This window comes from Strix aluco, chromosome Z (genome assembly GCF_031877795.1).
Source record: "Strix aluco isolate bStrAlu1 chromosome Z, bStrAlu1.hap1, whole genome shotgun sequence".
NCBI lineage: Eukaryota > Metazoa > Chordata > Aves > Strigiformes > Strigidae > Strix > Strix aluco.
In genome coordinates, this window is record NC_133971.1 from 56,441,523 (window position 1) to 56,456,999 (window position 15,477).

Sequence of the window (15,477 nt, forward strand, 5' to 3'; positions counted from 1 at the left end):
ATTATTAGAAGTATTCCACTTACCAATTAATTTTGAGTAGAGTAGGTCTTCAATACTAAGACAGCATTAACAATTAATCTTACATTTAAGAAGTTCCCCTATGAGATGAACAATTCATCTAGGACAGTTTTCTTCTTTCAACAAACAAACGCAAGGGACAACCCAAACTGTGGGATGCAGATTGGTTTTGGTTTGCTCTGCATGAGACTCAGTTATGCACTTAATCCTAGATGAGGCCTTTTATTCTCCTGTATTAAGTCTGAATTTTTCTCAAGAGAAAAAAACAATGATTACTAAGTATTTCATTATGTATATAAATAAAATTGAATTTAAAATGAATGCTTAAAACAAAATATTAATCTCTAAAAAGCAGAATTGGATAAAATCATACGCTGGGAAAGGTCAGCCACTGAAAAAATCTCACACAATCATCAAAGAATATTGGTTCAGGCCCCACAGCTGAGATCATCAGACCTTGATTTTAAGCTATTATTTGGAAACCTTTAAAAATTTCGTACCAAATAATCAAGAGAAGAGAATAGAGGCACTAGTACCTCCTCTAGCACTTTTCTATTTTTCCTTATAACCAGTCAGTTCCTACATAGGAGAAAAGCCAAGTTAAAGAGCCTGAGAGAGCTAGAGAGCAAAATTATTCTAGAGAAACTTTCTCATTATCCAATGTTTTCCCTCCCACACAGAAGAGTGGAATCCAGATGTCCACAGTTCTTAGAAATGAGTAGAAAAAGAAGAAAAAGCTGCAAGGGCAGAAAGAGCTCTGATTCCAGAGAATGTAAGTTTACATAAGTGTTTAACCTGAAAAACATCAGAATCATAGGTGGTTATTCTCCATTTACTTGTCAAGACAGAAATTCATCTTTGTGCCCCAATCTGTTTGTCAAATTGGAAATATTTACACTCAAGTGTGGGTACATACAGGTAATGTCTTGATGAGGCCAGTTGTTTTATTTTAGTTGAGTTGCTATCCTAGCTATTTCTGGCAAAGTCTTTCTTAAGATGTTGATGTTTAAATGCCTCAAATTTTCAGCATTCTTGCTGTAAATTTCTCAGTGTTGTCTAAATTTAACAGCTTGTTCTAATCCTACTTAGGTAGATGTCACTGTAAACTGTTATCCTCTAATGCACATGGCCTATTCTAAAAAAAGCCCAAGCAAAGCAGAATTTTATGTAATTGTATGAATGCCATGAAATCTTGCCTAGTACAGCTCCAGCCAGGAAACAGTATTTTCTTCTGCTTCAAACAGGGAACTGTGGCTCATATCCTCCTGGCAATGTGCCACTGATTTGCTGTGTGAGTGTGACAGTATTCATTATCCCTTTGTTTGCTCATCTGTAAAAGGATTATAAAAGTCAACTACCATGTAATTTACCCCAAACTGCAAACATGCAATGGGATATTGATTGTCCCAGTGTGTTCACAGGAATGAAGTAAATACTGAGAGAAGTAATGAAAGTAGAAAGGGTAGATCTTTCTATATGCAAATAGAATACCTTATCCTCTAACAACTGTAAAACTTTCTGAGAAAAAAATATATTAATTTCCTCCAATCAGAGTGAATTAACATGGCCTACCCTGTTTATCTGACTTCACATTACTTATCAGATACTTAAGACAAAAGAAGTTAATACTGAAATGAAAAAAATAATGTTGTAAAAAATACACTACACCTTGAGGATAAAATAGGCATTTTCTATGAAAAGTGTCTCAAAGCTTATCAGACATTTGTGACATTTCTTACCAAATCATGGAAAAAATATTTTTTCTTTTTTTACCTTAAATTAGATGAACAGTTGTCACCCATTTGTAAATGCCAGCAAAATGTAGGAAACCTTGGAAATAAAGCAGATGAGGCTCTGGCGCACTTCACCGAGCCAGTGGATGTAAAAGGTACTGAAGAAGATGGAAAAGATCATGAAAACAAGAATCAGAGTAGCTCAGATGCATCTGAAAATAGAGACCTTGATAACATATCAGACAGCGAAAAAGAAGGAAAGAAGGAAAAGAACTACCCTCCGCAAATGTTCTCTCCTCAGCAAGATGAAATCCTAGCTACAGTAACTTTTGGTGAATCAGAGGGCTCATCCACAGGAAAAATTACATTGTGGGGCAAGCCAGACTCTGCAGAGTCCATTAGCTTGGCTACTGGCAAAATTACTGCTGAAGTAAAATATGGTTCTTTTAATGTGAAAGTAGAAATTGAGAATGTTTCTTTGTTTGATTCTGAAACAAAACTCATAGCTGAAAAAAGGAAAAGTTCAAACAATAAATGTTGTCATGAAAGACACCAGAGAAGGCAGTGTTCGAACTGTTCGAAGTACCAGTGTTCTTCAACTGACCGTTCAGCAGAACACAATGGGAATTACAAGGGATCTTCTAAACATAAAATTCAGAGTGCCATCAATAAAAATGCCTCCCTGAAAATCAACACTGAAGCAAATGAAATTAAAGTGGAATATACCAACAGAAAGAAAAATGTAAAGGTTAACATCAAACCTGGTGAACAGGCACAGAGCAAAACCTGCAACAGGGAACATGAAGATACATATTGGATTGAAACAGATTGCTCTGTAACAGAGGCACCTTGCAATACAGATTGTGAGTCATCTTTTAGCTTTTATGAAAAAGTAGACTATACATTCCCAGATGAATATACACTTCTCCCTCCACCTAAAGAATTTGCGGACTGTGACAAAATGCATTTTGATACAATTGCAGAGGGGGTATCTTCGTACCCTGTTAATGACAGAAAGGAATCTGACAGCCTCTCTACAACCTTGAGAATCTGGGGGGAAGAAAATTGTTTTCATAAACATAGCAAAAAGGACTATGAAGACCACACCAGTGAAAAAGAAGATTTTTCAAAAGATAAAATACTTTTCTCAAAAATAAATAGTACAAATTATTTTGTAGCTAGTAATACCTTAAATAACCCAAACACTGGGAAGGAGTATATCAGTAAGAACAATGAACTAGGTCAAGAAATAAATATGTGTGAAAAATGGAAAGACACAGGGCTAAAACCAGCAAGAAGAAAGTCTTTCCCAGATACTACCCTTGATGTACCATCACTAGTTCACCCTAGAAGGGATTCTGGGTTTTATTCATTGCCATCCTTAAAAGTATTGCCTAAGGAGACCAAAGCAGGAGATGCCTGTAACAGGAACTCACATGTTCATATCAGCTATACAGAACTTTCTAAATGTCCTGACTTGACCTCCTCACTGAGAAGTTTGAGAGATCTTAAGTCTTCATATCAGTATGCTTTCACGTCATTTGATCATAATATTACCATTTATCCATCTGAGCCTGAAGAAAGTCTAGATGGGACTTGTTTACTGAATGACTATGTGGGGCAAGGTGAAGAAACAGAAGAAACATTAACGGAGAGTCTTCAGTCCAGTGGTGCTATAAATGAGAAAAAAGAACATGGTCATGAGGAGCCTCTGAGAAACTTAGCCATATGGGAAGAAGACTCTGAGTCTACTGAAGATGCTTCAGATGAAGGGACACCAGAGTACAACCATCTAGAAAAACACACTGAATTACAAAACAAAGCTCAGCTGGTAGACATCTCTCCACATTCTAGAAGCTCTTTGGGTGAAATACATAATGACAAGGAAAGTGCTAATAATGCATCCACAGAAAGCAACCCAAACCAACTTTCAGCTTTACAGCAAAATGTTCACCTACCCCCTGCAGAGCTTGAGGTAACAAAGAAAAGGAGAGGGTCAGTAATCACTGTGATAACTGGAGAACTAGAACGAAGGCTCATCCAAGGTGACACTAAATTGATACCTGATTCTTTTGACTCTGCAGTAAGAAAAGAGTCTAAACTTCCCTGTAGTATACAAGAAAAATCCTTGCTGTCATCCTTGCTATTAGATCCTGAGGAGCATGACATAAATAATGAATCAGAAAGCTTCTCAGAGATACAAGACATATCTGGGGATATTCTTGTTGAATCTGATTGCCATAATGATTCCGCACAGGCTGCCATATTATCTACCTCTTTGGCATATACAGAAAAGAAAGAGAGTTTCCCAGAACAGTCAAATGTCGAGGAAAGACCAAAGAATTTTTGCAGTAAAGAGTCAACTGATGATAGCTTAAAGAGAGAGCCTGGAGCACATCAACTACCTCAGTTAACCAAACCCAACTCTGGTGAAATTGAGAAAAAGGTTGAAATGAAAGAAGATTTTCATCAGAATGCAGATATTCCCCCATCATCAGTAAAACAGATTAGTCAGAAAGGTAGGTGTTATAAGACTTTGGGTGTTAATATCATTGACACACCTTTTGCATAGGTGGTTTATTGCTTTGGTGACATCTTTTTTTTTGAAAATGAAGGTATATTATAACTTTACGAAGAGATTATATTGGCTTGCTAGACCATTTGGTTATAATATACAGTTATTGTGTTGAGGATCCTAGGAGCCATCTTGTAGAGCTAAGTAACTTAAATTTAAAAATAAAGAAAATTTTAATACAGCTTTGTTCAAGAAGTGCGTTTCCTACATTAAACAGTCAGCCCATCCTATGCTTCTAGTAAGAGAAGCAAATACCAAAACAAGAAGCGTTTTTTTGCAGTTGACATGTGGCATGGACTCAGAGGTCTAGTCAGTGTTTAAAACCATATAAATCTGGTTTTGGAATCCATATGATCTAAGAGAATACTGAATTCTAAGTACATCTCAGTCCTAATTCTGGATGAGTCTTTACATGTCATGGAATGACCATACTAGATCATTTAACCTTCTTTCTCCTCTCTTTATGTCATTAAGAAAACTGCGTATGAAAAATAATTGGTTTTAATAGTTAATCTTTTACAAAAGTTCTTGTATTCCCTTCTGTAATCCATCTACTCATATCCATAACTGGTCATTTAAAAGGAGTGGTTTGAATTATAAAGATGTAAAGCCATACTGGGACACTGCACACTACAAAGTAAGCTTCTTATATTGTGAATATGTACACACACATATGTGAGTGTGTGTTTTTGAAATATCACTCCAAACACTTTAATTTTAATATTAATCAAGTTATATGCAAATATAACTAAGATTGTTCTCTCCAGAAGAGAATGTTTCCAGCAGGTTTGGAAGTTAGGAGTTTTATACTGGTCAAAAATACATGGGAAAATTTCTTCGAGAATCTTAGTAAAAAGCATCAGAAAGTTTTTAATAATCTTACTGGTATGTCCTCTAAAGTTGTCCTGTTTGGCACTGGTAATGGAAATTTCAAAAATACCTGAAGTCTATATAGACTATATAGATATATAACTAGATATTGCTATATAGATCAATATCTAAAATACTAAAATAAATAGGGAATTAATTCAATAGAAATCTCTTTAGAACAAGATATAGAAAGAAGACACTGAAGGAAGCCTACATGCTCAAAAACTTTGACTTCTCATACATTAGATCTCCATGGTTAAACACACAGCACAGAAGTGAGGTGTAGTTATTTCTCGCGTTTTGATTTTATTCTTTCCTCTCCTTTCGCCTCTTGCTAAGAATTATCTATGTGTGTTCTTTCTCTAACCTATCACCTCACCTGGTCTGTAACTTTGGTCCTCTTTTGGTCTATGGCAGTGTTTTGATTTTCCATCCGTGTTATTCTTAGCAATGCTGTGGAGGTCCTGCCTTAAAGGAGTAAATGTGTACATCCAGAAAGAAGTATAAGCATTTAAAGTTTTAAAACTTGTTAATATGAAACAAAGCCCACTTGTAATGTGGGAATACTAGCCTACCTAGTCAAGACACTGAGCACAAGGGACAGTGTGGGACTTCCTGTGCTTGGTAATTCAGTAACACTGGAAAGGAAATGTGTCATTTTTTAACAAAGAGTGAGAACATCTAGAACAGAGGAGAAAAACAGATGCAAATGTTGTAAAGAGGATGGGGGAAAGGAGTCCAGGCAATCTAGAAGTCTGCTGGTGCTGTGGGAACTTACTCATTATCAGAGGGGCAAGGACTCATGCAAAGGACACTAGAAGGGCACTACAAGTAATTGATTTCCTAACTCTCAGCAATAATCAGCTGCCCTGGAGAAGGGGCTCAGTGGCACACGTCTGTGATGGAGATCTGACTGAAGCCAGGAAGAGGCTATTGAGCCAAGACAGCACTTACACAGTCCTCTAGGGAGTCTGTTGAGGCTGGGCTCACTTTCTCCCTATCTATCCTTGCCAGTGGATTCAGTTGCATTTTCAGAATGGAATCCAGCACAGTCTGCTTTCCAATTGTTGTTTTAGCTGAAATAGTAATACAACAAATAAATTTATACTGCCCTACCTAGAAAGAAACTGAAAGTAGATAGGTATATTCTCCTTTTATCTGCATGTGCATCTTGCAAGATTTTTAATGGTTAAACAGCACTTCATATATCTACATACCGGCCACTTCAAAAATGTATGAGCACTTGTAAATAAAATCTATGAGCAATTTACATGTTTCTGCATAAAAATGGTGCCATACAAATGGCTATCTAGGTATTTAACTACAGATACAACTACCACAAGGTAATCACATGCACTTTTCTCTGCATGAAGACCTCAATTAGTCTAAAATATATACTTTCAGTATTATTTTATATGATATATTATATTTTCAGTATTATTTGCTATTTTCACTTCTATGTTGGTTAGGTTATTCTCCTATTTAGAATGTGAAAATTTTAAACAGTATAATTGCTTAAGTTGTCTTACGCATTCCTTAAAATGTCTGGTTATAATTTAGACTTGAAATCGGAAATGAATAAAACCAGAAAGCTGCCTTTGATGAAAGACACCAGAGCTAGTGATAGTTCCCAGGAAGAAGCAATAGACCAGTGGGCCAGGAGACGGAAACAGTTCAAAGACAGCAAAAAATGCAGTTCAACTGGAGGAAGCTCCATAAACAGCACAATTACTGAGGGATCAAGTGAGTACTTCAGCCTTACAATTGTATTCTTTCTCTTTCATGTGATTGACACTCTGACAGTGTTTTCAGCTAAGAAAATTCATAACTTCAGTCTATGTCTTAGTCATTATCATAAGCAAGCATATTTTATCCAATTGAACTATCCCTCACTTATGGGAGTTAGTATCCTCTCTCCTTCATATAACCAAGTGAAGAATCTGACTGAAAAACAGTTGTTTGTACCATTCTTGTTCATATGCAACTAATGTTAAGACAAGTTCTAAGCACAGACAAACAGGTAATTACATACAGCAGCAGCTTTGAGAGTGTAATGAAAGTCATACTTCTGATGCCTACTTTGCTTATGTCAAAGCCATGGTGAGCTGGGAGTCCTCTCTCCACTAAGATTACCACCTGATCCACCTTTATCTTCAGGCTGTTGCTTAGATTGTCCTTCACTGCCCCTCTAGTTACTGAAACAGTTATTCCCATAACTGTCTCATTAAGAAATCTGTCACATTGCTATATGCTTGAGCCTGTACCAAACTCATCAGCTTAAATCACATGGGAAGGAATTTTAAAGAGTAACTGCTTAATGAATTTACATTTCATGCAAATGGAGTCCCTGAAGAAGGACTGTACAGTCTAGGAGAGAACATATGTGCTACTACTTACTTCACACCACCTTTGACTCCTGTTTTGTTATTTTAGTAGTGTAAGAAGTACTTTGATGAAGAAATGTGCACTTCTCTGTGGAAATATTTTGTGCTGTGATGGTTACTTTTGACAAGGGAAGTTTTATCTGTAAATGTATAACCTCCTTTCTGAAGAAGGTTAAATGTAAACCTATGGAAGACTGAGAGATGTAAGGCTTCAGTGCAGGTCCAATAGAAGATAAACTGTAAATATGTTCTGTCCCTGTGCTGAAGAGGTAAGTTCTACACCAGCAGGGCATCAATTCACTACCTAAACATAGGTGTCAGTTGCCAGATGGGATGCCAATAGATTTCTGAGATGTGTGACCTACAGGCAACCCATGTCTTTTTAAAGCAGTTACTGGATGGCAAGTGAGATATCTTAAGGCATCTAATATGGTACTAGTCACCTGTGTTCAGATAACTGAGTCAATCCTTAAGTTTTTAATGCCTGTTATTAAAGCAGCAGGGATGAATGATGTGTCACATGAACATTAAAAAGCTGTTTATCAGTAGCAGTTTCCATGCTTTGCCCCTAAGACAGATTCAAGTCCATGGCAAGGAGATTAGAAAGTTACCATGTCAAACCACCAAAGCTCAAAAGCCTACCAGGAGAGAGATACACTGAGATAAACTGTTCATTGATTTCAACAGTAATGTCTGTTGAATATAAGACTGACCATTAATTTTACTAGATCAGGCACATGCTGATTTCGTAGAGAAAATACAAAAAAAAAACCCAAAACAAAAAAAAACCACCAATAAACAAACAATCCAAAAAAAAAAAAAAAAAAAAAGAAGACGACTAAGTTGCAAGAGCTACCATTGCTTTCCCTGGATCAAAGATTTTGATAGCACATGGCATGATAGCACATGGCATGAACCTGAAGTGGTCTCCAGAACAGGTGAGTGAGCAGACAATTCTGTCACATATCTTAGTATATAAACATTTTGTATAGTATGCTACAGGCCTGAGCCTTCTGTCCCTTTTGCTTTGGTAGCTAGACTGTTCACTGGTGTTTGCAGACTTGAGACAATTCAAATCAGTATCTGGAAGCAGCAGCTCCTAACATGCTTACTTCCAGCAGCTGAGAAGAACCTAAGTGCAACTTGTTCCTTATGCGCATAAACTGCTCAGTTTGACATCAGTGCTGAAAGCTCAAGGAGGGGAGAGGTGAAAAGACATTCAAGAAATGTCTTGGCATAATTCCATAAGGCCAGCATGGCAGCATTTACTTCTCTGTTTTTGTCTATTTGTCACATTTTAAGTTCTAGTACAATTATAACAATTCTGTATCAAACTGGCAAAAAACTGTGCTGTACTGAATCGCTTGTTGCTAGTATAGGTTTTCTTAATTTAGAAATTCCTGTTAGCAAGCTAAGATGTGCTTTAAACATATCAGCCTAGTAGTATTTATTTATTTGCTTATTTTTATTTATTTACTAGCAGCTTTTTATACAGTTAATCCTGTCATCTTTTTATACAGTTAATCATGCCACCTCATACTTTCTGCATAAGGGAGAAGTCAGTGGATGTGGAGTATTTGTCTACATAGACACAGTTAAGCAAACTGTCAAAGTGAAAAAGGACTACCATTTAGATGTATTCAGGAAGTAACTTGCTGAACAAAACTAAAGAAAGTTTAATTTTTACCTTTTCTGTTTTGAAACAGGAAATCATTCTTCATAATTGCCACATCAAACACAGGATAAACAAAGCAAACAGATCCTTTCTCCAGCTGCATTAAATCTAGCTGCATTATACCAGGCATTTTGTACTGAAAGGAATATGATTTTTTTTCCCTCAGATAATTTACAATAAAGCATTTTTTTAGTCTATCTGTTAGTGCAGTCTCTGATGGTCTATACTTTTATATACTTTTCACTATCCAGTTTTAGATTGGAAGTTCCAGCTCAACAGCTGTCATACTATTGCATAGCCTTTTTCTTCACAGTCAAACTGCTGTTTATAGCCTGCCTGTCACACATTCAGCTGCCTGAGGTCCTATCTCCTTGTGAACCTGAACATTATTGCTTTTTCCTTTAGCGGAGCATTAGAGCCTTCCTCCCTCTCCGTGTTTATCTGGGTGACATGGTTTGACCCAGTGAACTCATTACAAGACATTGTGAATGCAAATTAAGATAAAATATGAACCTGAAATTCCTCATGATAACATCATATAAATATTAAACAGCCTAGGACAAGCCAGAAGTTTTATGTTAAATAAAAACAAAATCCAAACTATTATTTCCTCACCTCCCTTTTAATAAAACTAAATACATAGATCTGAAAGAGCTAAGATTAAGCAAACTTCAAATATGGTCATTGTGTACTATTACCTGAGTCATCCCAGTTACTTTTCAGTTTGTCTTTTCTTCCCATATGCACTAATCTCATACTAAATTTCTAGAAAATTTGTTTGGTTTCCTAATCAAATGAGCTGCATAAGAAAGCTTAACAATTGGCTAAAGCCTGACTTCTCTTAAAGAGGTGCAAGCTCCTCTTTCGACCATTTGCATTAAGACTTTACTTGGCATTTGAGTTCAATATGCAATAGCATCCAATATTGTGATCTTATATTTGGACATCTTTGCAGACTGCCCCTTTAACAGCAGCAAAATTGCAGAACTAAGTACAAATGTTACAAACAGTTCATTAAGAAGTTTGAGGCAATTATTCCATGCTGACTGAATGAGGTCTGTTATTCTTAATGCATTTTCCCTACTCACATTCCTTTTAATTGTTTTATCCTCATGACAGTAAATTCAGAGGATGCTCGGTCAGTAGATCTGAGACTACATTCTGAAAATGAGGACAGAGGCTTTTATTCAGAAAACTTTCATTCTGCTTCCTGGGTTTTCAGAGGAGATGATGTCTCTCCGGATAATAGTCCTAGATGTCTCAGCAAAAGGCCTAGACCAGTGGCAAGTAAGTTATCTAAAGCAGCAGGTAATAAATGTCATAAAACTGTATTTATTGGGAGGATTCCACGGGATCAATATTTTGGAGTAGATTCTGAAGACAGGAAAAAGAGCAACCCAAGGAACTAAAAAGTTATAAGAAAAAGTAAATAAGTAGTTCTTATTTAGCTACTGTCTTTCAAAATGTCATAATTACTTGACAAAACTGGTACTGGTAAAAGGTCATAATTAAACCTCATCTCTTGCTGCATGATAAGGGCAGAAGCAATGCGATTTCATAATTTCTCCAAGCATAGCAAAATCATAGAGAGCTATTTATGGACATAAAATATTACAATGGTCATAAAACCTGTTCTACATCAAAATTTCAAATATAGTAGATCAAGAAAGAAAAGAATCAAGTTTGCTATGGGTATGAAGCTTTGCTCTGTGTGTAGTTTAAACCCTGTCATGCAAAACAGGTATAGTGAATAACTTTTTCAGGGGGGTGGGAAGTTTCCCTTCACTTTTCAAATGTTAAGTTACTGAAAATTAACAGAGTTCAAAGAACTAACACAAACTGAAACACCCTGTAGCTTTCCAGGAGATAGTTCTTTGATGGAGCTTATAAATCATTCACAATATGAGAGAAAACAAATGTCCTGTATAAATCTCCAGATATGAAAAATCTCCCTTGAAATATACAAGAATATTCTGGAGAGCCATTTTTATTGCCTCTTCCCCCATGGGAGAGCTCAGAAGTTCAGCGAGATCATTAAAGTAGGGATTGAAGTATACAGGCTCTTTTAAACAGGTAACATCAATTGGCCTGACCTTTAAAGCAATTTCTATCTTCCAAACAGTACATAATTTGAAGACAAAACAGCTGTCATAAATTATTAAGTTGCCCTCCATTAAACAAATACAGTAAGACAGTCAAATGATCAAAAGCAGACACCCTGAGAATTCATATTTACACTGAAGTCCTTCATGAGTATAAGATATATTAATGAGCCAGACCATTTGAGACACAAATAATACTAGACCCTGAGAAAATGTTGGAAGTAGGCAATTAGACCCTGGTCTTCCATTTTACTTCCTTTTCCCGTTATGTGTTAAATTCTGCTGACTTGAAAGACATTTCACATGGGTACAGCCATGGTGTCAGGAGATGCCAGTGTGGTTGGGATGATTGACTAGAGGATTGGAAGGCAGTGGAAGCAGGGAGCGGACAGGAATGGGTAAACAAAAGGAAAAATTGGTATCCAAAAGACCTTCTAAAATATAAGAAGAATAAAACTACAAGAAACATATTTAAACTCATTTAAGAATTTAGAGCATATTTTGTATTTGCAGTTTAGAAGTCTGACACTGAGAGCAGGAGCACTTTTCTCTCTCACAACGCCATTGGTAGAGTGGAATATGTGAATGATTCTCCACCTCTTCATTACAAATTCCAGGCACTTAAACTGCAGATGAAAGCACACTTCATTGATACTGTCTGTCTTTGCCCTGACATGAAAGACATTTAATCAGTCATGGCATGAGGGAGGTACACGCTGGCAGAGGAGCAGCACCAAACAGCTAGGAGTGATACAGAAAGCATCCCAGCCATTTGCAAAATCAATAACTGTCAGTGCCTATAGATAAAAAGTTTTAAAACCAGGCTGCTGCTTGTTAAATTGAACTTGGCTTGTAGAGAAGAGGGGATGTCTTTTTTCCTATTTTGCAGTTCGTGAAAGAACGGTGAAGATCGCTAAAGGAACTGGAAATTACCCTTGGGGTTTCAGGATCCAGTTCTCAAAGCCTATCCTTGTGACTGAAGTAGACACAAGTAAGTTGTGTTCGTACGAGTTAAATTCTCCTATAAAAATGTATTAAAATAAATATATAATATTTAGTAATATAATATATGTTATCTACAACATATAGAACATCAGTTATATAATAATATGTAATATGTGAGTAAACCAGTCTCCACTGCTCTGTGTCCTTCCATGCCAGTTGGTACCTTATGCAAGTGTCTGCATCCAGCCTCTCTCCAGATGTAAAGTCCAGAACTTTTTGGGACTGACATCTCTTAATGACAACAGGCCTTTAAGAATGAAATGAAGGATGCAGTGACCCTCATAACAATATTTCCAAAACTCTTATTAGCTGGGGACACTTCTGCTTGGATGGGTTTCCACTGAGCCATCTGTAAATCTTAACAGACATGCTGTTAACTTCTGCAGAGTAGTCTGATGATTGTGAGGAACGCCAGAAGAAACTGGCAAAACTGAATGAGTGAGAAAAAAGTGGCAGATGAGTTTCAACAAAGATGAAATGTAAGATAATGCTTCTAGAGAGAAATTATCTATACCATGTCTACATGATGGAAAACATAGTATTGGCAGTTACACTCAGGAATGAGATCTTGGGAGTCACAACTGAAAGGTCTCTGAAATCATTGGCTCTATGTGCAATGGCAGCCTAGAAATCTGTCTAAAAGCTGGCTCTGTCAGTACCAGCAGTAAGAATGAGACACAGGGAGTCACATTCATTTTGCTGCTGCCTAAAACCTTGGTTCATCCAAATCTAGAGTATTGCTTGCTGTTCTGCTCTCTGCATCCTCAGGATGGACACAGTAGAACTAGAGAAGGAGCAGAAGGTACAGGAGACCCTGACAGATTTCTAATACCAAAGGCAGATATCATGAAAAATGCCACCCTAGACCAAGAATGGCAGTGCATGCCCTCTAGCAAGACATCTAAGTATAGCTCTGTCACTTTACCAGCATTGTTTTTTATATTGTCCAGCTTCCTGACAACACTGGGAAAGCCTGTGAATTCAGAAGCCTGTGAATCCATTAGTTGAACCCATCATTTTAAAAACTGCCTGCTAAACTGCTAAATAGGGTCATCATTAAACTCCACTAGGGAAGATCAGAAAAGTCAGAAATCTGAGCCAGGGAGCAATATGCACAGAAAAAAAAAAAAATATCTGAAAAGGTCAACACTTTACTAATACTTTACAAGTCTAAGACTTGCATTAAAAACCCATACATCTCAACACAATTAGATTTATACCTCAGTCACGCTTTTTGCATGATGCTGCTGTTCAGTTCTAAAAACCATTCTAATGTTGCCTCAGAACAAATGTTTTACTTATTAAATACTAAAATAAAGCCTTCAGTCCAGAAGAGGAACTCAGGCAAAGGACAGACCTGTTCAAAAGAAATAAGGGAAAATGTTGGAAGTGGTAATTTTACTTTCTATATGGCTATGCCTATAGTTTCTCAAAGGATCTTGTAATATTTTGCTGTAAACTATGTGAAAATAAACATGATTTTGACACCAGATCCTAAACATCATTCTGTATTTATACATGTCTGAATACAATCAGGAATTTCCCTTATCAACTGAAGCTTTACCGATAATGTAAATCTAAAAAACCTTTGCCTACAGAATACTAAACAAAGGACTTAGTATTGTGACTAAAGTGGCTATGTAATGTTCTTCATCCTGAAACAGCTACCTAATTTTAGTCCAGAATACATATTTTCATAATCCTTGAGACTAGATAGTCTTCACAGTATAACTTCTGTGAAAAATTATTTACTGTGAACAAGAGAAAGTAATTTTGCATTAAAAAACTTGTTCTGCTCATCTTATTAGAATGTTACTTTTGACTGCAATGTTAAAGATCAGTATCATTCATTGCTGATTATTTTAAGAAAACAAAATTGCTGGGCTCAGCCATCATTTGTCTTAATAGCACAACTGTGACAATGTGTGTGTGCCTGGACAACTAGCTGTTATTATCAGATTGATGGGAATTTCAGTATCTATTCATACAAAGTTATCTCTGTTGCAAAGAAATGTTTCTTCTCTCTAGAATGAAAAGTTTTACATGATTTCCCAGTTGTAAACATACAGATTCCCTTAGGGTTGTTTTGTCAAAGAGTATAACCTCGGAAGAGGTCTTTCAAATTAGAATGTGGGAAAGTGTTTTACCTAAATATAAATCATAGGTCATGCACACAACATTAGCCCTAATACCTACTAATTAAAATTAAGTATAGCTACTCATATTGTATATCACTCCTCTTAAATTTATTTGTATGTTTGTATGTTTTCTTTTCAAATGCAGTTGCTTTAAAATAGCAACAACAAAAAAAGAGTATTCTTTTTTACAAATTTCTAATAAAATTGTTTTCTCAAAATATGACTAATTTTATTAAAACAGACCAAAATTGCATTTGTATCTCTTTTTGATTACACACTGAGACATTATTTTAATAATATTTTGAAGACTTCTTATGATCATAAAGTCTTGTATGAGATCCTCAAGGCCAGCACAACTCAAAATGTGCTGCCATTTGTAATACACATGAGGGTGAACCACAGCTTTTTTGTGCCTGTATATTATTAAGCTGTTACTATTCTCTTCCCTACAACTTTTAAGAAGCCTCAGAAATGCACTGAACAATCACATTTACTGCATAATAAGGTACAAAATCTTTAAAAATATACGTGATATATATGGACATGGAACAATATTTTCCAAAACCATTTTTTTCCCAGTACATTAGGATTGCTTAATTATAAAAGAGAAGGAAAAAACAGACTGAGAAATTTGTAACTGGGATTTAAGTAACTGTGTACTGGTGCCCATGAATGAAGCGTATTTATGACTTCTCTAAATTGCCACCATTCCTGGCTGGCATGTGTCTGAGCAGTATTTTATTAGGAGTGTCTGTACTTTGCAACAATTAACGAATAAACAAAAGGTTGATATATTAACAAATCTGATTCCGTCCCTCCTTCACTGACTCTTTGTTAATTTACTATGTTTTTTCCTCCTAAAGACAAAAACCCACAAAATACTATAGCCAAATTCTGTTAACCAGTAAGAGAAACATCAGGACAGAAAGTAGTCTCTTGGTCTTAAATCCGAAATTCACCAGAATAATAGATTTTTT

General features: G+C 36.2%; 1 protein-coding gene across 4 annotated transcripts in view; it reads left to right on the forward strand.

Annotated features, from left to right (window-relative positions):
• The window catches only part of LOC141917957 (uncharacterized), a 47,251-nt gene that overhangs the window by 8,460 nt on the left and 23,314 nt on the right, over positions 1-15,477 (forward strand). For 3 of the 4 annotated variants that reach the window (XM_074811755.1, XM_074811757.1, XM_074811756.1), the window contains exons 2-6: positions 699-790; positions 1,802-4,270; positions 6,757-6,939; positions 10,375-10,542; positions 12,247-12,348. In XM_074811755.1, coding sequence (XP_074667856.1) covers positions 699-790; positions 1,802-4,270; positions 6,757-6,939; positions 10,375-10,542; positions 12,247-12,348 — 3,014 coding nt within the window. The remainder of the gene's footprint in view (positions 1-698; positions 791-1,801; positions 4,271-6,756; positions 6,940-10,374; positions 10,543-12,246; positions 12,349-15,477) is intronic. The other variant, XM_074811758.1, reaches the window with a different exon arrangement.